Genomic DNA, 27,949 nt, shown 5'->3' with positions numbered 1-27,949 from the left:
GTAGGAATGATCGACTCATGGTCCTGACAAAGTGTTGTTATTTTTCAGGTCAATCATAAATCCAATATGGCCGCCACGGCCACCATTTTGAAAACATATTTCAAACTTAAAGTCAAGTTCTGCTAGGCCGATTGAACTGAAACTTTGTAGGAATGATTGACTCATGGTCCTGACAAAGTGTTGTTATTTTTCAGGTCGATCAGAAATCCAATATGGCCACCACAGCTGCCATTTTGGTAAACTATTTCAAACTTAAAGTAAAGATCTACTTGGCCGATTGAACTGAAACTTTGTAGGAATGATCGAATCATGGTCCTGACAAAGTGTTGTTATTTTTCGGGTCAATCAGAAATACAATTTGGCTGCCATGGCCGTTATTTTGCTACTAAGTTCTAATAGGCCGATCTCACTTAAAATTGGTCTAGGAATGATCAGCTCATGGTCCTGACAAAGTTAAGTTAACATTATACTATTTTTTCTCAAATTGGTACATATTTCAACAACAAAAATAAATACTATAGACTCAGGTGACCGTTAAGGCCCATGGGCCTCTTGTTTCACTTGATATTTTCATTTAATTAACAGTTAATCATTAAATCTGCATAAAATTGTCATGGTAAAGAAAAAAATAATTGAAGGCTACTTTATAGGAAATGCCAATTTTGATGTTATTGCTAAAAATAGACAAATACTTTGTACTAAAATAATTGGCTAGCAATGGATGGCATCCATTTGGAGCAGTATATATTTTCTTACGGGGGAAGCTTGTAATGTTTTCCTAACAAGCATCATCCTTTGTGGCCATGTGTGATTCTGTATTAAAGTAGAACCATTGGTTAGGTTCTAATATATTGTATTCATCTTTAATCAAAATGGATTTTCGTACTTGTGAATGAAAGGACTGTTGCTTACCAATGTTGATTTTGTACATTTCAGCAAATGGCGATTGGTCCTAAAGGATCAATTATAAAAAAGATCAGACAAGATTCCCATGCAGCACTCATGGACGCTTTCCGCTGTGACATCATATTGAGACTGAAAATTCACAATGAAGACAACAAGAACAAAGAAAAATCGAAGCACACTAAACTGAAAACCATCCAGAAAAGTAAAAACCGTTCAGCAAAAAGCACATCAAAATCAAATTACAAGGACACTAGCAATATAGAAGATGAAATCTCCAAAATGGGCAATTCAAAAACACCTTGAATTTATTACCTTTCTTGCATGACCTGCGGAATGAACCAAAGGTGGTTGAGGAATTGGTGGAGTACAGACTTGTTACGGAGACTGTGCAGGGATAAATGTTCTATTCTACTTGGCTTCTGTAACAAATTAACTGTTACAGTCTCCATGTTCACAACTTGATCACCCTCCCATCACTAGATCAGATTATGACTTGTCCCCCAGTGCTAGGATCTTGCTACCGATTATCCTCATGTCAGGAACATGGGACCTCATCAGCCTCATGTCGGGACTCCGCAGCTCCTTTCATCCACATGTTAGGTCCTTGAAACTTTTCAGCCTGTGTTAGGACACTCGGATTTGGTCACCCTGATGTTTGGACTCGCAACTCATTTTATCGCGTGTCAAGACCTCAACTTTTCAGCCTGTGTGAGCACACTGGGACTTGGTCAGTCTTGTGTCAGGATCTCAAAACATTTCGGCGTGTGTCAGCACACTGGGACTTGGTCAGTGTTTTGTCAGGACCTCGAAACATTTCAGCATGTGTCAGCACACTGGGACTTGGTCAGTGTTTTTTCAGGACCTCGAAACATTTCGGCGTGTGTCAGCACACTGGGACTTGGTCAGTGTTTTGTCAGGACCTTGTAACTCCATTCATCAACATTCATCACTATTTGTTTTCCTGTGTCAGCACCTCTAGACTTGTGTCATGGACTCACTATTCAGTCACCTTTAGTTGAGAATTTACTCCTTCAGATGTCAGAGGCTGTGATAGTTACCTAGGTAACACCATGTGTTTCTTGCTTCCCTGAAGAAGCATTGTTTACACACTAAAATAAATTTGATGATCTTAAATGATGTGACCTTTTCTTGTATGTCATCAGTTCACTTTCCTGATGAGCTTGATCAGGACAATGGTTTGTGTTTAAGATATAATCTAAACTTGAGAACCCTCCCACGTTATGCTGGTCAAAGTGGTCATCACAAATAGGTCTGGGCATTTCCTACAAGTATTCAGAGTTTTCAGACACGATCAATTTTAAAGGTCAGGACTGTTAACCTTGGAATGGTATCATCTTCATCATTTATTCAGTATAAAGATGAGCTGCATGTGATGGCTTAATGTAGAATTGCATTTTCGACACTAGTGCAACCCTTTCCTTATATGGAATCTGATGTCCCCTTATATTTGATGTTAGCAGGTGGGTACAAGTGCAGTACCGCTCATTATCTTGAGTACCCATCATGTAATCATTATTGTATTATCTACAAACCTGTTGACATGATAAATTATGCAAGCTCAGACAAGTTTGATAACACCCATTATTATATGCTTGATAATTTCTCGCTTCGCCTCAGTCAGTATCACTTTTTCAGGTTCAGATAATAAATTTTAGAGTTATGACCCTTTATAGAATACTGGCAACTGTGCACTACAAGTTAATAACTGCCATAATCAGGCTAATATTTGGGGTTAGGGCCCTTTATGAAATTATGGAAACAAACGATATCAGCTCAATATTTTTTGAGTAAAAGTAGTCATATCTTGAATTTCATTTGTATTTCAGACATCTAAATCTCAATCTGTAAAACACTTCAATTACTTATGGGGCAAGTGCATAAATAATCTTGGTCAATATTCATTTTATACAAAGACTGAAGTTGAACAAAATCAGCACATGGCATTTGACTGGTATTGTTCCACCCCTTCAGTACTTCTGTTCAATAAATATTAACATGTTAGGTTTCTGTCGTATGTTTTTTAGCTCACCGGTTTAGAATCAGAGGTGCTAGTTTCAAATACTTTTCAGTCTTAAATCTGTATGCTAGATATTGAATAAGGTGGTTTTATTAGATCACCTGGCCCAAAGGGCCAAGTGAGCTTATCCCATGCCGCAGCGTCCGTCGTCCGTCAACTTTTCCCTTTAAAACGCTACTAGTCCTGAACGGCTCAGAGGATTTTGACCAAATTTGGTCTGGAGTATCATTGGCCAAAGGGTTCTCAGTTTTGTATAAACGGAGAGTATGGTCACCCTGGATGCAGAGGGGTGGGGCCAAATAGGGGGAAAATAGGTAAATCTTTAAAAAATCTTCTTCTCAACCAATAGAAGGATTTTGACCCAATTTTTTTTAGAGTATCTTTGGACAAAAGAGACTCAAGTTTGTATAAACGGAGGGTGTTGGCCCTCTGGGAGCATAGGGACGGGGCCCAATAGGGGAAATAGAGGAAATTTTTTTCTCCTACTATACAAGTGAAGGGATTTAAACCAAATGCAGTCTGAAGCATGCTTAGGGACAAAAGAATCAATTTTGTTTAAACTGAGGTGTGTGGACCCCCTTCTTTAGGGGAGATGAGTTGGGCCCATTAGGGGAAATAGAGGAAAACATTAAAGATCCTTATCCTTCTGTACCGATGAAGGGATTTTAACCTAACCAAACTTGTTCTAGAGAATCTTTGGGCAAAGGGAATTGAATATTTATAAATAAGGGGGGAAAAAATCAATGTTTTTAAAATTTGTATAAAAAGATGCATGTGATGTCCAATAGGAGAAATAGAGGAAAATTGGGACATAACATGGAAACTCATTTTCTTGGTGTCTTTCCCACCAAAACAGATTTATCTGTAGTTCTTCTTGCAACTTTGTTTCTTGTACTCCTTTGATAAACCTGAATGGTACTCAGCAGGTTTTAAATTGAAAAATAAAATACCAGGTGAGCTATTAAGGCCCCTGGGCCTCTTGTTTTGATAATCTATAAGTACATGAAGTCGATTAAATCCAAGGGACCACTGCCCTTTCGACTGATGCAAAACTGGCAAGTCTTGTTCAGAATGGAGGAGATATTTTAATATTTATACAGTGTAACATAAATGTACACAACTGATAAAATTAAGTAAAAACACAGAGTAAAATGATGAGTTAAAAGAATTTAATACATTTCCACAATACACACCACACCTGTGCCAACATTTACACCGAACCACAGTTATAATACTTTCATTTAACACGGTCACAATCCATTTTCACCATCTACTTGCATTCCTTTCATTCAGACAACTCAATCTTAAGTGAAGTCCTTTAAAAAAAACACAATTCATAGGATTCCTAGCCGACACTGAACAAGTTTACAGGCTTATCAACAATTACAACAAACATAATTTTGACATGGAAAACGTTTTCAACAGATCGACTGTCAGTGTTTTGCACAAAAATGTGTAACACTTCAGCTTTAAATACACTGTATACAGAAAAACGTATTACGACAATAAAATTACCAGAATGAGACCACGCTTTTTGTTTTCTATCCTTCAGTTATGGGACTGCCTGTATTTAACTGTTATATTTGGGCACTAATTAAACAAGAAATTAAAAGCACTGAAGATACTTATGGTGAAATTTTAAGAAGGTAAACTACATGTAATAGAAAATTATTTTCAAATAATTTACACATATGTAGGTAGTTGAAGTTTTTATTTTTGGAAACAACCCTATCACATATACTTGTTACCCTGTAGAAGATCAACATAAACCCTTCAGAACCATCAGTTCTATAGAATATAATAAAGTTCACACCATTCTAAATTGATCACTTGTATACCATGATAGAAAAACATTCTGGAGACCTATACCAGCATGTCATCCATACAGTTTAACCCTTTCACCACTGTAGACCTTAATGGACAGTTTTAAGTCGAATGTTAAATAAAGAGAAACTATCTTAGTGTTTAATTTCTTTCAAACCAATCCGAGTAAACTCTTGGTTACTTTTTAATTTGTGCTGTTACAAAATAAAACGTATACTGCCTGTAAAAATATCTAATATTTCTAGTGCGTTTATTACTATATTTATATGCTATTAGAAATACTTATTATCTATTTATATCTCTGACCGTTTCTTTTATGGATATTTTTTTTGTAACATTCTGAAATAATTGTAATTCAAAATAATCATTACTTAACCAAATTGCTAAATGCTCCAGTGACGCTTTTTTTAAGAATTTTGCTAGGTCCTGAAATAATTACAACTCAAAATAATCATAATTTTACCAAATTTCTAAATGCTCCAGAGAAGCTAATTTAATTCAAATATATGGTAGCGTGTTTTAGGCTTTCGGCATTTTCATAATAAAACTCTTAGCTATAACTCCAGTTATATCAGATATATTTTCTGAGGTAAAATGCTAGTGTCATATGAATATATACAGTGCAGGTAGTTGTCACAGCAATAGACAACCAAACATTTTTATAGCGACAAATGGAAGCTCGGAAGTTTTGGCAATTGTTTAAATGTTCACATGAATGAGTTTGAGTTATTCTGTGACCAGGGTATCATCAAACGATAAGTAAATTCTACGCGGCCACAATAGGATCATTCATTTGATAATCACCTTGATATAAATAAACTACATCAGGTCTGAGATGTCGTGAATAATTTAAGCATGATTCTGTACCGTAAGTACATTTGTTTATTATATGCTAGGTACCTGTAGGGCTGATAATTTATATCATTGGCAAAGCAAAAATTAAAGAATATTGTGCGAAAAATAAATGAAAATTGAACCTTGACAATACAAACATGTAATGAAATGTTGATGGATTGTGGTGTACACGCGTGAATGAATATCCGTTAGTAAGATATGTAAATAAGCCTGTACAACTTAGCCTCCGGTTACCTCACAATGTCTAAAATGTCACAGTTCAACAGTACACAATGGAACAGATCTCGCACAAAATCTTTAACTGAAAGGATGAAGCTACAAAAATGAAATCAAAAGTTGCAAACAAAAACATTCACCAAGCGGAATAAAAACTTCAATACTCGCTTACATTCTTCTGTCAATGGTAGCAGTGATAAAGTAAATATAGGGTTGCTATGTGACTGCCAGGTTTACATATAAACATCTTTATGTGCTTTTCAAACTAATATATAGCAGGTATCAGTTCTAAAATCTAATTTTGGACATGGTTTTCTTGTTTTACACCAGAATGATTACAAAGAGGCCAGGCTGTTTAAAACCCTGATCAGTTTAATAGCAACACAAATATTCAAAATGTGATTTTTGAGAATTATGTGAAAAATAGTTAAATGTCAGTCATTCATATATTCATTTCAATCTTTATATATTATTTATTTTTGAATTTCAATCTTTCTGGAAATATACTTGTTTGACATTTTGCATTAAGTTCGCAATAAGCTTATATTATGAGGTTTTGCACAACCGGAATGTTTAAACATAATGATGTTTGCAGTAAGCTTTACTCCATCTTCCCTAATGACAGAATCAAGTGAGAGGTAAACTTGTACACAATAAATGCCTACGATGTTGGAAACAACCTGTTTTTTCAGCCGTAATTATACTGACCATTGTTAAAGTCAGAAAGTTATCTTGCTCTACAAATGTCATATCTACACTTTCCACTTTTCCTCGGTAAGTAATTAACAGCATGTCAGAAATTCCATTCCGAAAATAAGTTTGATGGGTTATTTTTTACACAAGTTTTCATATCACAAACAGCAAAGCAATATTACAGAGGGGATAGGAAATGTTGTGTACAAATAATGTCAACATTATAATCAGTTGCTCTCCTGGAAAATGACACCTAATTTGTTGCTATCCTAGAAAATGAAAAAGAAAAATAGCTTGCATTGTAAAAATTTAATGTAGTCACTTAAGTAGAATTGTCAAGCAACTCTGTGAATAGTGATAATTGAAGGACAGTAAAAATTTACATACTGTTTAGATAAAATGTGTAAATTGCGAAGGACCAATATGCTCAATAAGTGAAACCGTCTCCAAATTTGCTCCTTGTATTTGTTCTCAAATTTAATTCTGGCGTTTTGACCAAAAATGTTATTAAAACTTGACAGAGCATATGGTTTTAAAATTTAACAATGTTTAAAATCTGAATTACCTCCTTTGCCTCAATATTTTCTCACTCCCTGCTAAAAGTAGAGGTTTTTCTCTCACTCTATGGTAAAAGAATCTGTCTGCCTTACATATTCCAGCTAAGCACTGTGTTTTCTACAACAAGTTTTACTTGATTTTAAAAATATGTTTCTTACCCTATACATGTTAAAGTCACATAAAATTTTAAAGTCTAAAATATAAGTAAAAATCATTTGAATTTCAGCTACCTTCCCATAACTCAATTAAAATACGCCATACATAAATGCCTGGTACCGTAATATATTGTGTATGACATAACATGTACTCAGGGCTGTGAACTCTGATAAGTCAACGTTCCTTAAAACATCTCACTGGCATAGAGGCTACCAAACAAGTACCAACATCCATACAGTAGCTGGGTAGGATAACACATAAATAACATATAAACACATATACATCAGCTTGTCACGTAACAAACCAAAAATCCATGAATATGAAATCTAGCTACACAATGATAACATCCTAACAGCTAAGCAGATTGACACCCTGTGAGGCTTGTAGCCAGAACAGGTACAACAATAGCATAGGAATATGTCTCTTTAACATATGTATATCCCACACGCCAACATTCAGGTATCTCCGATAACATATGTATATCCCACACGCCAACATTGTCTCTTTAACATATGTATATCCCACACGCCAACATTCAGGTATCTCCGATAACATATGTATATCCCACACGCCAACATTCAGGTATCTCCGAAAAATCTACAGCAACATGTTAGTAACTGGCAGGACCTTCACCAGAGCCTCTCCCTGCTCATACAAATACACAAACTCCTGGAAACCATTTTGGTCCTGTTCATTGTTGCCATGGTCACCTGTCCTATCATATCATTCCTTCACTTCAAATGCAGAATATCATTTGTAAATTTCCTCTAACATCAGATGTGCATTTTTCACTCTGGTATAAAGTCTTCATTCTACAGTCTTCCTTCTGCATATAAACTAGCTGGCTGTTTGTTTCATTTTTAATTGTCTAAGCCCAGGCCACATCCTGTCCTCTGCTCTTTGTCCTCAGAGATTTTCACACAAGTTACAGATATTCTGATTCAACTTATGGATATCATTACTCTTGCAATGTTCAAATCAAAGATTTCACAAAGAAGTAATCACCATTTAGCTTCCAAGAAATCCTTGTGTGAAGTATTTCAACTTCATGAAATAAATGTTCTCCTGAACTCTTTCCCCAGAACTATCACATGTTCGACACACAGAAATGGCCATGATGATTATACGGTAACACTTTTGTCCTTGAATGGCCTTCAGGTTCTTGTAAATCAAGTAAAAAATATAACAAACATCTTCTATTCTGAAATCTGGCCTGGGTATGGATGTAATGAGTGAGAAATGCTGGAGTTTTCATTATCGACTGATGCTGTAGACGGGCCGCTATACATCCAGGTTTTTGGGTTGGATTTGAACGATGAAGGGTTCGTGCCACATTCTCCGAAGATCTCCCTGTAGAAAGACAAGAAAAAAATGAAAATAAATTTCATTGAAAAATAATTCTAGTGACAAAATATACTTCACTACAAGTCTCCTAACCTGCATATAATAAAAATTCTTAATTCTTGAAAAATTCTGAAATTCCAAATTTCTTTCAAATATTCATATTATTTTTGTCAGCAATTCATTCAAAGTTCCAAGTGATAATGAAATTTTTAACTTTACATAAATATTTCATTTGACATGAGAAGCTATAGCTATTTCCCTACTGATCTAGGCATGTGAGAATGTGAACTATTAGGGCTGTTTTCGGCTGTGGTTGTTTTGTTGTGTTAGATTGGATTAAAATCATTTTCAGTGTGCTAACTTAGTAATCAAGAACCCATACTTCAGCTACAGAGATACATAATGGAAAACTTGAAGACAGTTCCATAGTAGATGCATTATTACTGATTGTACTAAAAAATCTAGTGAAGTGTTTATCCGAGCTTATCACCTATAGATACACAGGAAATGTGAGGTTTTATTTATCATATGATATTAACTAATGTCTCCAGGAAATAGAATCACAAACAGTGAATCATCATACAAGGATCCAAGTGTTTAATCAAGTATGTTGTCTCAGACAGCGAGCTCTTAAGGTAATAGGATTGTGTCACCATTTCTCAGTAGAATTTCTTCAAATTTTGTAGTTATATTGCTTTAAAGTAAAGAAAATTTTCTTGCCACAAACAAATATAGGTTGCCAGAATTTTAAGGATTTTAAATGGAAATTTATGTAAAAAGGAGTGAATTTTGAAAATAAAATGAAACACACAATATTTTTACAAAATAATGTCAATAAAAATGATACTGACATATATTAGTATTGCATTAATGTATATCAATTTAATCAATGCTGAAATTGTGTAAAATTAATTCTCTATACACGATATAAAAATTGACATTTTATAATAAAACCATATACACATAGTAATTGCAGGTAAGAGTTAACGTTCTTGAAACACTTCACAGTAGTGAAGTAGGTAGCCGTTTCCTGAAGTACAGAAAAATGGACACATGTGACTCATTGATAAAAAAAACCTGAATTAATGCCTGGATTGCTTTGAAATACTTTAATATTGAGAGAACACACTGTTCTGTCAATAATAAACATACAATATTCATCAGTTTAATATTAAACATTAGAATTTGCGGAAATTGTGATACTGTCTCCCTACATTGGATTTTCAACTAGGGATGTACTTCCTACTTCTGTTTATCAATACACTCCGATGACCTTAAGGAACCTCCTTGGTAAAATCTTCCTGGTAGGGTGACTGACTTTATACAAATCAGTATATCCATCGTCAATAGTTAAAGTTGCCTTAGTGATAATATGTATGTATTAACACTGATCGCCTCTAGCTACCCTCCCTGTTCTGGTTGGCATATGTAATAGCCTAGTTTACTATAAACTTGATGCCTTAGATAAGTTAACTCATTCATCCCTGAAATTTTATAATGAACTATTCCAACCTTTGATCTGGAAGCGTTTAAAGGTGTCTTCAGGGATGAATGAATTAATTTACATTTGGTAACATCAATACCACCCACTGTTGTCATGGAAACAGTTTCTTTACATAGCTATAACTTCTACTGTATAATTATCATAAACACACTCACTGCTAACAATACTCAAGTGTATGGATGGTGCACTTAATAAACAATTTTGATTAACTGACCCTGAAGAGCATTTCAATACTTCCATAACTATTTACTAGACAGACTTTACACACATCATTCATCATTCCTGTCAATACCCCTAGGCCTTAATACCAGAGTCCCACACATCTAGGGTCACAGACCAGTTGATAGGGGTCATAGGTCAATAGCCAGAGGTCAAAAAGAACCAGCTGCTTGGAGGAAATAACCACAACAGATTGGATAGCTGACATAAGAACACCACAATACCACTAGATTTGAATACCAAGGAAACTAGACCTACCTTCTCTACCTTTCATTGTAGCTTGGAGGACAACATCCTTCGATTACTATTTTACATTCTCTGCACCCTTATGTGATGATAAGGGTCAAACTGGTGTCAACCAAAAGGTGGCGCACATAGAGCCTTTGATTTTGTTATGACATATTCCAGCGGTGTAGAGAAAGTGAGGGAGTGTAACCCCTGGATATCGAGAATGAACGAACGATTACTTTTGAATTCCAAAGAGGCCAAACCTACGTATCCTACCTTTTATCATACTGTAAATTGAGATATTTTCGCGGGGCCCAAACTTCATGGTTTCCCGAAAAAAGCACCATTTTGTGGGAACATGAATTTGTGGATTATGAGTACCTGCTCATACAGAGAATGGCTTTATGTCAAACTTTTAATTACTTTGTAGACCTATGAATTGGTAGATGAAGATTACACCACAAAATATACAAAATTAAATACCCCAAGAAAATAAGTGATGTCACAGTATCTCAAAGGACAGTTACCTTGAGGTATGCCATCGTTAGCAGGGGTAACAAAGTGAATGGAACCAGGTACAGGAGGGCAGGCTGGGCGGCCTTGAACACTTCAGAGGAAACGGTGGCCGTTAACAAACCTGAAACATACATGTCATTAATACATCACAAAGGTAGAGTCTACCTGCAGGAAAAAAACCTGTAAACATGTATGACAATGCCTTGATATATTGTCCCTTGCTTTTTCACCTTTTTTTTTACCAATTCCTTTATACTTCTCAACTGATATACTTTGAAGCCAGACGTTATTTGTCAGTTAATGGAGATATTATTGAAAGAGTTCTGGAAAATGTGTCATTCTGGAAATTATAATAGTCTATTGACTGTACACAGTTATAAGTCACCGACTTGTTTGACTGTAGACACAGTTACCCAGCTGTACTTACCTAAGAAATAGCCTACTAGTGAACAATGGACTGTTGACACAGTCACTTGGCTGTACTTACCTAAGAAATAGCCTACTAGTGAACAATGGACTGTTGTCACAGTTACCTGGCTGAACTTACCTAAGAAATAGCCTACTAGGGAACAATGGACTGTTGACACAGTTACCTTTCTGTACTTACCTAAGAAATAGCCTACTAGGGAACGATGGACTGTAGACACAGTTACCTGGCTGTACTTACCTAAGAAATAGCCTTCTAGGGAACAATGGACTGTAGACACAGTTACCTGACTGTACTTACCTAAGAAATAACCTACTAGGGAACAATGGACTGTAGGCACAGTTACCTCACTGTACTAACCTAAGAAATAGCCTACTAGGGAACAATGGACTGTAGACACAGTTACCTGACTGTACTTACCTAAGAAATAACCTACTAGGGAACAATGGACTGTAGACACAGTTACCTCACTGTACTAACCTAAGAAATAGCCTACTAGGGAACAATGGACTGTTGACACAGTTACCTCACTGTACTTACCTAAGAAATAGCCTACTAGGGAACAATGGACTGTAAACACAGTTACCTGACTGTACTTACCTAAGAAATAGCCTACTAGAGAACAATGGACCGTAGACACAGTTACCTGACTGTACTTACCTAAGAAATAGCCTACTAGAGAACAATGGAAGTATGTGAGCTTCTGTACGTAGTTGGAAGGTGGCGGTACACCGGCCTCAATGGACGTCACCTGGGACCTCTTGTACGCATCGTACCGCAGCACAAAACAGAGCAGAAGCCCTGGCATCACCTACAAAGTAAACAGCTTGTCGTACATTCTCCAACAAGGAAGGTTGACTTTAAAATAGCAAGTGACCTTGACAATGACCTTGGAACCCTGAAATACGAACTTATTTAAGGTATTCTCATATTTGTCCATTGTGTAAAATTTGATATAAAAGCTGTTTGAAGTTGGTAGAGTTGGGAAATGAATCGTAATGAGGCATCATTTCCCACACCTTCAATATTTCATGTATGTTCTAAAAAAAAATGAAGAAAATGTTTAGGAACACATTCTATGAAACTTCATCAACAGTCTTGAATTCAGTTAAAAGGGAAGTCATACTTACTATATCTCCTAAGCCCAGCATGGAAAAGTGACTAGAATTCTGCATACTGTAACAGAACCAAATCAACATCTATCACATGTGATGGAAACACAGGAAACAGGAATGCATTTCATTAATTATTGTGAACAGAATTGATTATTAATAAGATAAATACCACACATATCTGTGACAAATTAGTAAACTTACACAATTACTGAATGAATTAACATTAAGATAATTTTTACTGCCATACAGTAATCTTCAGTTCTGATACCATAGAAACAGATGAACTTCTGTAGTGGAAGCATTCACCAAACGTGAGTATGTGAAGTCCAGTTACCTTGGAAACACTAATTTTCCTGGCAAGGATAGTTTTGGAGCATCTCTCATCAGACCATTTAGGTGCAGCTTTTTGGCAAGAACCCCCACCTAAGGAAACACAAATTGCAAATGTACATTTTTCAAAAAATATTTCAATTTTGGAAAATAAGTTTTCTTTGACAATTTTTTGACAATTTGCAAAAGCTTAAGGGACCAGAATCACGTTATAGGATTAACACAATCATAGACAATGTCACAACATCATAAACATAGATCAACTTACAGGGTTTTCTGCGGGTCGAGTGGCTACCTTTACCATTACATTGGCACTAAATATGTAGGAAGAGAAAAACACCTGTGGAAAAAAAGACAGGTAACTTACAACAGGTAAATATATACAAAATACTGGAAAGTCGAGACAACTTTTTCATATGATAACAACAATTAAAATTTGCTATAATCACATTATTATAGTGTTATTTCGTGAATACATCCATGCTACATATTTTGTATATGAACTCAGTAATATGACCTGTTGTGATGTCCTAACATGGTAATGAAACGTTACAGATTTCCAGATGATATTAACACGCACAATGGAGACGGTAAATATAGAGCTAAAGATGGCAGAATTTTTAATCTTAAATGATGATCTAGAAAAGCTTATCTTTTGAATTAGGCAAAAAGAGTTCTTGATCATGTGATAAAAGGATCTTTAATTTTCATCAAACTCATTTCATCAATTTCAAATGAAACAGAAAGTAAGGTATGATCCTATTCAGTCATGATTGCTAAGTCTTAATTAAATGAAAGTAACATATTTCAATAATTAAATTACCCACCATAGTTTTTTTTCATGGCAAACATTTTTATCACCAAGATAGTCTATTGAGATTGATATGAAGATTGTGGGGACTTACCCAGAACACATCGTAGATAAGAAGACCAACCAGGAGTAGCGTGGACACCTTGAGACTGGGAAGTCTAACGAGGGCTATAAACGCCACACAGAGCCCCATACCCAGGGCTGAAACACAAAACAAGAACAGTTATAATAATTCAACTAGAATTCAATTTTCTGTATTTTTAAGAACAGATTAATACTGGCATCAAAATAATTTGAAATCTTTTGAATTTTCTTTCACTGTGAGTTATGCATCTATGGGTTACTATCCATGAGTAGCCAGTGGCCAGTGACAACCAGTTACACACTGATGACAGGTTGTTATGGTGACTTACCGTCCATGAGAAGCCAGTGGCCAGTGACAACCAGATACACACTTATGACAGGTTGCTATGGTGACTTACCGTCCATGAGTGGCCAGTGGGGACCAGTTACACACTGATGACAGGTTGTTATGGTGACTTACCATCCATGAGTGGCCAGTGGGGACCAGTTACACACTGATGACAGATTGCTATTGTGACTTACCATCCATGAGTAGCCAGTGGCCAGTGACAACCAGATACACACTGATGACAGGTTGTTATTGTGACTTACCGACCATGAGTAGCCAGTGGCCAGTGACAACCAGTTACACACTGATGACAGGTTGTTATGGTGACTTACCGACCATGAGTAGCCAGTGTCCAATGAGGACCAGTTACACACTGATGACAGGTTGCTATGGTGACTTACCGTCCATGAGTAGCCAGTGGCCAGTGGGGACCAGTTACACACTGACGACAGGTTGCTATGGTGACTTACCGTCCATGAGTAGCCAGTGTCCAGTGACAACCTGATACACACTGATGACAGGTTGCTATTGTGACTTACCGTCCATGAGTAGCCAGTGGCCAGTGACAACCAGATACACACTGATGACAGGTTGTTATGGTGACTTACCGTCCATGAGTAGCCAGTGGCCAGTGACAACCAGATACACACTGATGACAGGTTGCTATGGTGACTTACCGTCCATGAGTAGCCAGTGGCCAGTGACAACCAGATACACACTGATGACAGGTTGCTATGGTGACTTACCGACCATGAGTAGCCAGTGGCCAGTGACAACCAGTTACACACTGATGACAGGTTGCTATTGTGACTTACCGACCATGAGTAGCCAGTGGCCAGTGACAACCAGTTACACACTGATGACAGGTTGCTATGGTGACTTACCGACCATGAGTAGCCAGTGGCCAGTGACAACCAGTTACACACTGATGACAGGTTGCTATGGTGACTTACCGACCATGAGTAGCCAGTGGCCAGTGACAACCAGTTACACACTGATGACAGGTTGCTATTGTGACTTACCGACCATGAGTAGCCAGTGGCCAGTGACAACCAGTTACACACTGATGACAGGTTGCTATTGTGACTTACCGACCATGAGTAGCCAGTGGCCAGTGACAACCAGTTACACACTGATGACAGGTTGCTATTGTGACTTACCGACCATGAGTAGCCAGTGGCCAGTGACAACCAGTTACACACTGATGACAGGTTGCTATTGTGACTTACCGACCATGAGTAGCCAGTGGCCAGTGACAACCAGTTACACACTGATGACAGGTTGCTATTGTGACTTACCGACCATGAGTAGCCAGTGGCCAGTGACAACCAGTTACACACTGATGACAGGTTGCTATTGTGACTTACCGACCATGAGTAGCCAGTGGCCAGTGACAACCAGTTACACACTGATGACAGGTTGCTATGGTGACTTACCGACCATGAGTAGCCAGTGGCCAGTGACAACCAGTTACACACTGATGACAGGTTGCTATTGTGACTTACCGACCATGAGTAGCCAGTGGCCAGTGACAACCAGTTACACACTGATGACAGGTTGCTATTGTGACTTACCGACCATGAGTAGCCAGTGGCCAGTGACAACCAGTTACACACTGATGACAGGTTGCTATTGTGACTTACCGACCATGAGTAGCCAGTGGCCAGTGACAACCAGTTACACACTGATGACAGGTTGCTATTGTGACTTACCGACCATGAGTAGCCAGTGGCCAGTGACAACCAGTTACACACTGATGACAGGTTGCTATTGTGACTTACCGACCATGAGTAGCCAGTGGCCAGTGACAACCAGTTACACACTGATGACAGGTTGCTATGGTGACTTACCGACCATGAGTAGCCAGTGGCCAGTGAGGACCCAGATACACACTGATGACAGGTTGTTATGGTGACTTACCGACCATGAGTAGCCAGTGGCCAGTGGGGACCAGTTACACACTGATGACAGGTTGCTATTGTGACTTACCGACCATGAGTAGCCAGTGGCCAGTGAAAACCAGTTACACACTGATGACGGGTTGCTATGGTGACTTACCGTCCATGAGTAGCCAGTGGCCAGTGAGGACCCAGATACACACTATGAAGAAGGACAGACAGAAAGAGAGTATCTCCGCGGCAGTGAACCGGCCACACACACCAAATGATATCCTGTAAATCAAAAGTAAATTACCAACTTTACTACAAATGCCCCTTTTCCTGTCGGCCATAAAATCTAGAAAAGTTGAAACCAAGAGTTTTGGGAGGTGTTGGTCTGACTCAAAACATCAAAAATAATAATTATGTTTCAGACCTTACGTTCTTAACATACTTATACAGATTTGGGGCAATTCTTGTTAAAATTATCACATATGGGTCTCTTATTGAAAATATCCTTAACACATGTATGTACCGGTATGTGAAATGAAATAAAAGTATCACTTATCTACTTCATGTTGACTATTCTTTATACATACATTTGAAATAAAATATGACAGAATACACTGTCATCAATATTCACAGTTTAGGTGGTGATGACCTGTGCAGTACTTGCACATGGACCTTTGGTCTATCTACCTAACTGTAAAATAGTAACTCATGTGTGCACATGTAACTTTGATAATTAATAACTATATTTATGTTTTGTTTGTGTGTGTGTCTGCGTCTCAAGAATATTGAACCATTTAGAAAAAAAATGAACTCTAAGAACAATATTGATCACTTGGATGTCTGATTCTAGAGACCCTAAGTTCTAAACTAGGGGGAGATAAGCTAGTAGTAAAATGCAGTTAAGAAATTCTTCATAAAAACTTAGGGGCTGGTAGCCAGTCTAAGTACTTAGGGGCTGATAGCCAGTCTAAGTTCTTAGGGGCTGGTAGCAAGTCGAAGTACTTAGGGGCTGGTAGCCAGTCTAAGTACTTAGGGGCTGGTAGCCAGTCTAAGTACTTAGGGGCTGGTAGCCAGTCTAAGTTCCCAGGTATGGATGAAACATTTCTCCTTAACCTGTGACACAGATGGAGGTGTTGAGGTACAGTTTCTATATCCCATGTCAACTCAGTTTCTAATATTCACTGACTAAGAGATCATACGGATCAGTTAAACAGAAACTTTTGTTATTTTTTCACTGTTCTTAAGGTAAATCCTATTGAATTAGGAATATTTTTCTAGACTTGTTATGTAAAATGTATGCAATGGTACCTAATTTGGTAATTTGATGTAGATGGAACCTACTTCAGTCAACTGTGTGAATTAAAGTAACCTATTTGGTCCACTCTGTATATATCAGGTACCTACTTTGGTCCACTCTGTATATATCAGGTACCTACTTATGTCCACTCTGTATATATCAGGTACCTACTTTGGTACACTCTGTATATATCAGGTACCTACTTTGGTCCACTATGTTAACAAAAGTTACCTATTTGGTCCTATCTGTATATATCAGGTACCTACTTTGGTCCACTCTGTGTATATCAGGTACCTACTTTGGTCCACTCTGTGTATATCAGGTACCTACTTTGGTCCACTCTATATATATCAGGTACCTACTTTGGTCCACTCTATATATATCAGGTACCTACTTTGGTCCACTATGTATATATAAGGTACCTACTTTGGTGCACAATGTTAACAAAAGTTCCTTATTTGGTCCACTCTGTATATATCAGGTACCTACTTATGTCCACTCTGTATATATCAGGTACCTACTTATGTCCACTCTGTATATATCAGGTACCTCCTTTGGTACACTCTGTATATATCAGGTACCAACTTTGGTCCACTATGTTAACAAAAGTTACCTATTTGGTCCTATCTGTATATATCAGGTACCTACTTTGGTCCACTCTATATATATCAGGTACCTACTTTGGTCCACTCTGTGTATATCAGGTACCTACTTTGGTCCACTCTATATATATCAGGTACCTACTTTGGTCCACTCTGAATATATCAGGTACCTACTTTGGTACACTATGTTAACAAAAGTTACCTACTTTGGTCCACTCTGTATATATCAGGTACCTACTTCGGTCCACTCTGTATATATCAGGTACCTACTTTGGTCCACTCTGTATATATCAGGTACCTACTTTGGTCCACTATGTATATATCAGGTACCTACTTTGGTACACTATGTATATATCAGGTACCTACTTTGGTCCACTATGTTAACAAAAGTTACCTATTTGGTCCTATCTGTATATATCAGGTACCTACTTTGGTCCACTCTGTATATATCAGGTACCTACTTTGGTCCACTCTGTATATACAAGGTACTTACTTTTGTCCACTGGAGCATGGTTTGATGACGTACTGAGACATGGGCAACAGGAGGAAGGCAAATGCTACAGTCGCCAACACTGAAAAGGAAAGTAGGCCATGATCGTTATGTGTTATAGGGAAAGTAGGCCATGATCGTTATGCGTTATAGGGAAAGTAGGCCATGATTCTTATGTGTTATAGGGAAAGTAGGCCATGATCGTTATGCGTTATAGGGAAAGTAGGTCATGATTCTTATGTGTTATAGGTACCTACTTTGGTCCACTCTGAATATTATAGGGAAAGTAGGCCATGATCGTTATGCGTTATAGGGAAAGTAGGCCATGATTGTTATGTGTTTTAGGGAAAGTAGGCCATGTTTGTTATGTGTTATAGGAAAAGTAGGCCATGATCTTTATGTGTTATAGGGAAATTAGGCCATGATCTTTATGTGTTATAGGGAAAGAAGGCCATGATTGTTATGTGTTTTAGGGAAAGTAAGCCATGATCGTTATGTGTTTTAGGGAAAGTAGGCCATGATTGTTATGTGTTTTAGGGAAAGTAGGTCATGATTGTTATGTGATATAGGGAAAGTAGGCCATGATCTTTATGTGTTTTAGGGAAAGTAGGCCATGATTGTTATGTGTTTTAGGGAAAGTAGGCCATGATTGTTATGTGTTTTAGGGAAAGTAACCCATGATTTTTATGTGTTTTAGGGAAAGTAGGCCATGATCGTTATGTGTTATAGGGAAAGTAGGCCATGATCATTATGTGTTATAGGGAAAGTAGGCCATGATCATTATGTGTTATAGACAGTGAGCTTTAGCAGATTAACCCATCATAGAAAAGATAGGTTACAAACTTACTGTAAAAGTGGAAATTTTCATTTGTGGAAATGTTCTTGTTGCGACTATTTAGCCTGTTCATGATGTGGAAATTTCTATATTGTCAATAGTTTTGAAACGTACATATTCTATATATATACATATAATCTATCAATAAATATTTGTGGGGAGATATTTTCACGTTTACTTACTCAATACGAACATTTCAACTTCTACAATATTTGAACATATGTTTGAATTACTGTAAACCTATTTATTTTAATGCACCCAAATTTTAGACCAATCAATTTCAGAGATTTTATCATGTGACATACTAATGACTATTCATTGCTTTGTGCAAAAAATAAAAGTTAAGTTGTTACGAGAACTAACCCCTGACAGTTTGACCCTGTGAAATGAAAGTGCTCTAAAGCAGGGCGGCACCGAACGATCAGTTGTCTAACAAAACAAGTATCCTGTTACAGTCATGATTATGTCCTCAGGAGGCTTGTGTATATCAGAGTTGATAGTGACCTGTTTATAACACGAAGGAGGAGTTAAACACTTTCTCCTGTTTCCCTGTGTGACATAATCCACACAATGCTGCTGACCTACACCTGTGTCTATCAACATATTTATTCATTACCTGTATCCACACCTAGGACGACACAGGAATCATACCAAAGGTGAGAAACTAAACCTATGATAAAATCGGGTTACCATGGTTTTCATTAAGCTTAACGACAAACTGTTAAATACTTGATCAATATACAATCGATGAGCAGAAATTCAGGAATCTGTGCGTCATGTTTATTCATGAATTTATAACAAAAATAAAAATAAAAAGTAGCCATAAGCTCCTTAATTACAAAATCTGTTATTTATTATACCTCATTCATCTCAGAATCTCTGATATTCTCGAAGATGGTTCAGTTTTGTGCCAGTTTATATCAATATTTCTTTTAATTATGATTTATTAAATTACTTGTTTACCTGTATTTTATCATAGTCCAAATATCTTCAATGATATGAGGTATTTAACCACATTTTTATAAGTTTTCCTCAAGGTGTACAAAACCGTCGCTTGACCGAATCAGTGTTATATGATAAGAACCTTTACCTGATGTAAATAATGTAAATCTATATTTTGTTGTTCAATTTTCTTAGTCATTGTAAAAAAAATACACAACATTTATAAATAATTCATGTTTAACTCATATTGGCAATTAATATACACCTTAACCTTCTTGTGTCTCACCTGCAGTGCAAATTGCAAAAACCATCTGTAGTGAGTCAAAGAAGAGGAACATCACAAGGAGGGAAATTGAGGCCCCAATTGGGAGAAATGCAGCTTGGCAAGAATCAATGGTCTGGACCTCTATAATAAAACATCAGAAAGATTTCTGAAGATAATGCGTGTTAATTGAAATCTATTTGGATGTTTAATGTACATGCACATTTTTCTTTTAAATTCAGCGCTCCAGAATGAACAATATGTTTTTTACAATAAAAGCTAAGTCATAATTTATGCATTACTAACTACTTGTCAACCACAAACTGTAATTTTTGCAAATCATATCATGATTTATTTGTATCTCTGATAACAGTCAACTTCCTGTTTCATGGCAAATGCGGTTTCAACATTATAACACTGTTTTATTTACAGCAGCAAAATGCGATGAAATTTATTACTGAAATAACTTATTTTTTCAATTACAATACAGTACGTAACATCAAAGTAGTTATTTAGTCTAAATTCAAAATAGTCTGATGGTTCAATTTTTTGCATTGATAAAAAACATTTATCAACATTTAAAACAGAGACATTAACAATAGTAAAACAAAATCATTCTATGATGAATATAAAAGTCCAATCAACAATATTGTTGTAGTAAAATTCAACTTACGTCCTTCATTATCAGCTGAAGGGTACGAATCCTTCTCTTTTTCTTTTTCTTGATGTTCTTGCTCCAGGTTCAAAGATCTAGAAAATATTTTGATATAAAATATAAATATTAACCCTGTTGTATCGTATGGGTTATAAATTATCTTTATTTCCATTACTTTGCAACATTGTATGTATCTACAAGGGATCAGGCCTGCTATAGTGGCTTCCCCTGTGATATTGGCTTCCCCTGCTATATTGGTGGCTTCCCCTGCTATATTGGCTTCCCCTGCTATATTGGTGGCTTCCCCTGCTATATTGATTTCCCCTGCTATATTGATTTCCTCTGCTATATTGGCTTCTCCTGCTATATTGGCTTCCCCTGCTATATTGGCTTCCCCTGCTATATTGATTTCCTCTGCTATATTGATTTCCCCTGCTATATTGATTTCCTCTGCTATATTGGCTTTCCCTGCTATATTGGCTTCCCCTGCTATATTGGTTTCCCCTGCTATATTGGCTTCTCCTGCTATATTGGTTTTCCCTGCTATATTGGTGGCTTCCCCTGCTATATTGATTCCCCCTGCTATATTGGCTTCCCCTGCTATATTGGTTTCCCCTGCTATATTGGCTTCCCCTGCTATATTGATTTCCTCTGCTATATTGATTTCCCCTGCTATATTGGCATCTCCTGCTATATTGGTTTCCCCTTCTATATTGGCTTCTGCTATATTGGCTTCTGCTATATTGGCTTTCCCTGCTATATTGGTTTCCCCTGCTATATTGGCTCCTGCTATATTGGCTTCTGCTATATTGGCTTCCCCTGCTATATTGGTTTCCCCTGCTCTAGTGGCTTCCCCTGCTATAGTGGGTTCCCCTGCTATATTGGCTTTCCCTGCTATATTGGCTTCCCCTGCTATAGTGGTTTCCCCTGCTATATTGGCTTTCCCTGCTATATTGGTTTCCCCCTGCTATATTGGCTTCCCCTGCTATATTGGCTTCCCCTGCTATATTGGCCTCCTCTGCTATAGTAGCTCCCCCTGCTATATTGGCTTCCCCTGCTATATTGGCTTCCCCTGCTATATTGATTTCCTCTGCTATATTGGCTTCCCCTGCTATATTGGTTTCCCCTGCTATATTGGCTTCCCCTGCTATATTGGCTTCCCCTGCTATATTGGTTTCCCCTGCGATATTGGCTTCTCCTGCTATATTTGCTATATTGGCTTCTGCTATATTGGCTTCCCCTGCTCACATGATGGTGTATCAACCCTAATGATAGATCTGACACCTGGGTATAAGGTCACATCGACCTACATGTCACATGATGGTGTATCGGCCCTAAGGATAGATCTGACGCCTGGGTATAAGGTCACATCGACCTACATGTCACATGATGGTTTATCAACCCTAAGGATAGATCTGACACCTGGGTATAAGGACACATCGACCTTCATGTCACATGATGGTGTATCAACCCCGAGGATAGATCTGACACCTCCCCTGCTATATTGGCTTCCCCTGCTATATTGATTTCCTCTGCTATATTGGCTTCCCCTGCTATATTGGTTTCCCCTGCTATATTGGCTTCCCCTGCTATATTTGTTTCCCCTGCGATATTGGCTTCTCCTGCTATATTTGCTATATTGGCTTCTGCTATATTGGCTTTCCCTGCTCACATGATGGTGTATCAACCCTAATGATAGATCTGACACCTGGGTATAAGGTCACATCGACCTTCATGTCACATGATGGTGTATCACCCCCGAGGATAGATCTGACACCTGGGTATAAGGGCACATCGACCTACATGTCACATGATGGTGTATCAACCCTAAGGATAGATATGCCACCTGGGTATAAGGTCTCATCGACCTACATGTCACATGATGGTGTATCAACCCTAAGGATAGATATGCCACCTGGGTATAAGGTCTCATCGACCTACATGTCACATGATGGTGTATCAACCCTAAGGATAGATATGCCACCTGGGTATAAGGTCTCATCGACCTACATGTCACATGATGGTGTATCAACCCTAAGGATAGATATGCCACCTGGGTATAAGGTCACATCGACCTACATGTCACATGATAGTGTATCAACCCTAAGGATAGATCTGACACCTGGGTATAAGGTCGCATCGACCTACATGTCACATGATGGTGTATCGGCCCTAAGGATAGATCTGACACCTGGGTATAAGGACACATCGACCTTCATGTCACATGATGGTGTATCAACCCCGAGGATAGATCTGACACCTGGGTATAAGGTCACATCGACCTACATGTCACATGATGGTGTATCGGCCCTAAGGATAGATCTGACACCTGGGTATAAGGTCACATCGACCTTCATGTCACATGATAGTGTATCAACCCTAAGGATAGATCTGACACCTGGGTATAAGGTCACATCGACCTACATGTCACATGATGGTGTATCAACCCTAAGGATAGATCTGACACCTGGGTATAAGGTCACATCGACCTACATGTCACATGATGGTGTATCAACCCTAAGGATAGATCTGACACCTGGGTATAAGGTCACATCGACCTACATGTCACATGATGGTGTATCAACCCTAAGGATAGATCTGACACCTGGGTATAAGGTCACATCGACCTACATGTCACATGATGGTGTATCAACCCTAAGGATAGATCTGACACCTGGGTATAAGGTCACATCGACCTACATGTCACATGATGGTGTATCAACCCTAAGGATAGATCTGACACCTGGGTATAAGGTCACATCGACCTACATGTCACATGATGGTGTATCAACCCTAAGGATAGATCTGACACCTGGGTATAAGGTCACATCGACCTACATGTCACATGATGGTGTATCAACCCTAAGGATAGATCTGACACCTGGGTATAAGGTCACATCGACCTACATGTCACATGATGGTGTATCAACCCTAAGGATAGATCTGACACCTGGGTATAAGGTCACATCGACCTACATGTCACATGATGGTGTATCAACCCTAAGGATAGATCTGACACCTGGGTATAAGGTCACATCGACCTACATGTCACATGATGGTGTATCAACCCTAAGGATAGATCTGACACCTGGGTATAAGGTCACATCGACCTACATGTCACATGATGGTGTATCAACCCTAAGGATAGATCTGACACCTGGGTATAAGGTCACATCGACCTACATGTCACATGATGGTGTATCAACCCTAAGGATAGATCTGACACCTGGGTATAAGGTCACATCGACCTACATGTCACATGATGGTGTATCAACCCTAAGGATAGATCTGACACCTGGGTATAAGGTCACATCGACCTACATGTCACATGATGGTGTATCAACCCTAAGGATAGATCTGACACCTGGGTATAAGGTCACATCGACCTACATGTCACATGATGGTGTATCAACCCTAAGGATAGATCTGACACCTGGGTATAAGGTCACATCGACCTACATGTCACATGATGGTGTATCAACCCTAAGGATAGATCTGACACCTGGGTATAAGGTCACATCGACCTACATGTCACATGATGGTGTATCAACCCTAAGGATAGATCTGACACCTGGGTATAAGGTCACATCGACCTACATGTCACATGATGGTGTATCAACCCTAAGGATAGATCTGACACCTGGGTATAAGGTCACATCGACCTACATGTCACATGATGGTGTATCAACCCTAAGGATAGATTTGACACCTGGGTATAAGGTCACATCGACCTACATGTCACATGATGGTGTATCAACCCTAAGGATAGATCTGACACCTGGGTATAAAATCTGATGACTAATGTAGAAGGAGAGAAATGGAGCCAAACTTTACTTAATTTAGTGACGGAAAATGTAGGTCACTGTGACCTACATGTGATATGATTGTTATCTACCCTTAAAATGTATCTGCATATAAGGTTTTATAACTATTGGCTTGAAATATCAGAAAAATGAAGGTAATTAAATGGGAAGTCTATCCACGCCAATATCGTTAAATGGAGCATCACTACAAGGTGTTTAGTTACAAAACCGGATACGTAGCCTGAATCCGAAGAGTTTGTGACATTTTCGTACAGATGTATAGCCGAACTCTTTGATGAAAGGGTAAAATACAATTTTGAAATTTAATAGTTAACAGAAGATCTAGATAACAGCATCATTCATATACAACCGGAACCTAGGGAAGCCAGAATTTATCAAAAATTTCCAAGGACACAGCTCGTTTTTGAAGGACTCAATTGTCAATCGTAACTAGATGGAAAACATTATGCATGTCCACTTATACATATTTAACGAGCAAATGTAATAAATCAAACTGGTTTCATTAAAGTGAGTTAAAATTTAACCTGATCATTGATAAACGACTGGTTCACGTTTGTAAGGTAAAGTCCAGTTCTAAGTAATATCACAGTAGGTTTGTAGTCCCGCTAAACATTTGTTTACCACAACTAAAAGAAGATTCCTGAAATCTAGGTCAGGCATCCAATACAGAACAATATACAAACTTTTCTAACCAGAGGTAGTGGACAGATATTCAGCTCAAATGTCTTAAAAGTCAATTTTCAAACAAATTTTTAATTCACACAAATAAGACATGCCTGATTATAATAATCAATGCCAGAAATAGAGTCTGCTTTGACCTTGATATGCAATCTTGAACATGGCTGTTGGCGTGTCTCTGCAGGAGATACCGTGCCTTTCCTGTTAAACTAGTGAAGGTTTTTAGATATTTACATCACATACAAGGTTATTAGTCATTTGAACTTTTTCGTTCACCTTCAAATGAAGACCTTCTAAGTGTAAGAAAGCCCAGCTAGACACACCTAGACTTGACCTATCTGGACCTATATCTGCGGTGTGTGTTTTGTTATGGAAGACTAGGACNCAGCTCAGAGTTCTATTGATAAACTTAAATCACCCTATAGACATATCATACGCAATTGTATTGATACTGAGTTGTGGAATAAAATTGAAGTGTTTGTTAAAATTTAAAAGTACTAGTTTGTTTGCCAATCAGGATGCGACAATACGCTGTTCAAACTGTTGAACGAAATTGTGTGGACTGTTGATAAGGCGGGCATTTTTAATTTTAAATATAAATTATAAGATAAAAATTAACATAACAGGCAGAGAAAACGTAAATATAAGTATTGAACTGTTTTTGTATGGTATTTATGATCTATTTGAATGACACAGCTTTGCAAGCAAACAACATAATGCGCGCGCATTATGTTGTTTGCTTGCAAAGCTGTGTCATTCAAATAGATCATAAATACCATACAAAAACAGTTCAATACTTATATTTACGTTTTCTCTGCCTGTTATGTTAATTTTTATCTTATAATTTATATTTAAAATTAAAAATGCCCGCCTTATCAACAGTCCACACAATTTCGTTCAACAGTTTGAACAGCGTATTGTCGCATCCTGATTGGCAAACAAACTAGTACTTTTAAATTTTAACAAACACTTCAATTTTATTCCACAACTCAGTATCAATACAATTGCGTATGATATGTCTATAGGGTGATTTAAGTTTATCAATAGAACTCTGAGCTGAAAGTTAGATTTAGAATTGTTTCGTTTTATCCCCGGAACAAATTTTGCGCATGGACAAATACAGTGAACACCGTAAATCCGACCTTGCCCTCCACGAGGGAGTTATTTTGGGAAGTTAATTCCAACTTTTCTCTTTGCTCATTTTGTGAAGAATCCAGGCGTGAATTTATTTGTTGATTGTATGGGAACCTGAAAACAGTCGGTAGATTCTATAACAGACTCGTTATTTGACATGTCGTCAGAAACTGAGGAACCGTGGATGCGAGACGCGTGAAACTGATAGCGTTTAAGGTGAGTGGTCTTGCGACGGAGCAGAGATTTGTTACAAATGTCTGAAATGTTTATGTGTGCTGTAACTCATATCAGTAGGTTTGTAACATATGTGTCAGTAGGTCTATAGAATATGTGTATTTCAGACATTTGTAACGAACCCCTGTTGATCAGTGCAGTGTAACAGACGATATTTCTGATAAATTGCATGAGCGTTAAAATTGTTTCCATTGCCGGCATTGGTGATTTCAACTGATGTGCATTTTGTACGATATTGCAGACCTTGGTCTTGTTTTCGTTGTAATAAAAGTGTTTTTTATTTTATTTTTTTATTTTGCACATAAATTTACAATGACATTGTCAAATCTCACAATGCCCAGCAATATTTCAGCAGCCGTCATGTTTATTTATATTGGATATTGTAGTTCCGGTCAGAGTTGTATTAATACGCTAAGAATTTTGTCGCGTGATGCATGGTAATTAAAAGTCCCATCAACGACACAGCTTTCAAAGAGGCTATATAGTGACAATGCCATGCAAATGTAAATATACAGTCTTGTTTGTCACACAAAGCAACCTTGATTTTATGCTTCAAACAATTTTTTTCTTTTATCTACCAACCGAATTGACATTAATATCTTTCTATCAAGAAAAATTAAACAAATAAAACATAAAAATCAAATATAAGAACATGTACCTGTATTCAATGTGTACCAAGTTTTCATTTCATTTGGTAGAGTGAACACTACTCCAGACATTTACTACACATTGGGATATGTTGCTCTACCCAAACACTACCCCAGACACTTACTACACATTGGGATATGTTGCTCTGCCCAAACACTACTCCAGACACTAACCACACATTGAGATATGTTGCTCTGCCCAAACACTACCCCAGACACTTACTACACATTGGGATATGTTGCTCTGCCCAAACACTACCCCAGACACTTACTACACATTGGGATATGTTGCTCTGCCCAAACACTAC

At 37.7% G+C, this 27,949-nt stretch overlaps 2 protein-coding genes across 8 annotated transcripts in view; one reads left to right on the top strand and one right to left on the bottom strand.

Annotated features, from left to right (window-relative positions):
* The window catches only part of LOC110448139 (GTPase Era, mitochondrial-like), a 26,857-nt gene extending 23,890 nt beyond the window's left edge, over positions 1–2,967 (top strand). For all 3 annotated transcript variants that reach the window (XM_021494218.1, XM_021494217.1, XM_021494216.1), the window contains one exon: positions 937–2,967. In XM_021494218.1, the coding sequence (XP_021349893.1) occupies positions 937–1,209 (273 nt within the window). In that variant the 3' untranslated portion in view covers positions 1,210–2,967. The remainder of the gene's footprint in view (positions 1–936) is intronic.
* Positions 2,968–7,036: 4,069 nt separating this feature from the next.
* Positions 7,037–27,949, bottom strand: part of LOC110448138 (signal peptide peptidase-like 3) — a 61,479-nt gene continuing 40,566 nt past the window's right edge. For all 5 annotated transcript variants that reach the window (XM_021494210.1, XM_021494213.1, XM_021494211.1 and 2 more), the window contains exons 4-14: positions 21,143–21,219; positions 20,494–20,613; positions 18,434–18,512; positions 16,211–16,323; positions 13,835–13,941; positions 13,198–13,269; positions 12,934–13,022; positions 12,615–12,660; positions 12,145–12,295; positions 11,069–11,178; positions 7,037–8,596 (exon numbers count right to left, since the gene is read on the bottom strand). In XM_021494210.1, coding sequence (XP_021349885.1) covers positions 8,528–8,596; positions 11,069–11,178; positions 12,145–12,295; positions 12,615–12,660; positions 12,934–13,022; positions 13,198–13,269; positions 13,835–13,941; positions 16,211–16,323; positions 18,434–18,512; positions 20,494–20,613; positions 21,143–21,219 — 1,033 coding nt within the window. In that variant the 3' untranslated portion in view covers positions 7,037–8,527. The remainder of the gene's footprint in view (positions 8,597–11,068; positions 11,179–12,144; positions 12,296–12,614; positions 12,661–12,933; positions 13,023–13,197; positions 13,270–13,834; positions 13,942–16,210; positions 16,324–18,433; positions 18,513–20,493; positions 20,614–21,142; positions 21,220–27,949) is intronic.

This window comes from Mizuhopecten yessoensis, unplaced genomic scaffold (genome assembly GCF_002113885.1).
Source record: "Mizuhopecten yessoensis strain PY_sf001 unplaced genomic scaffold, ASM211388v2 scaffold3853, whole genome shotgun sequence".
Taxonomy (NCBI): domain Eukaryota; kingdom Metazoa; phylum Mollusca; class Bivalvia; order Pectinida; family Pectinidae; genus Mizuhopecten; species Mizuhopecten yessoensis.
Note: the sequence above shows the minus strand (reverse complement) of the source record. Positions and strands in the feature narration are given on the sequence as shown.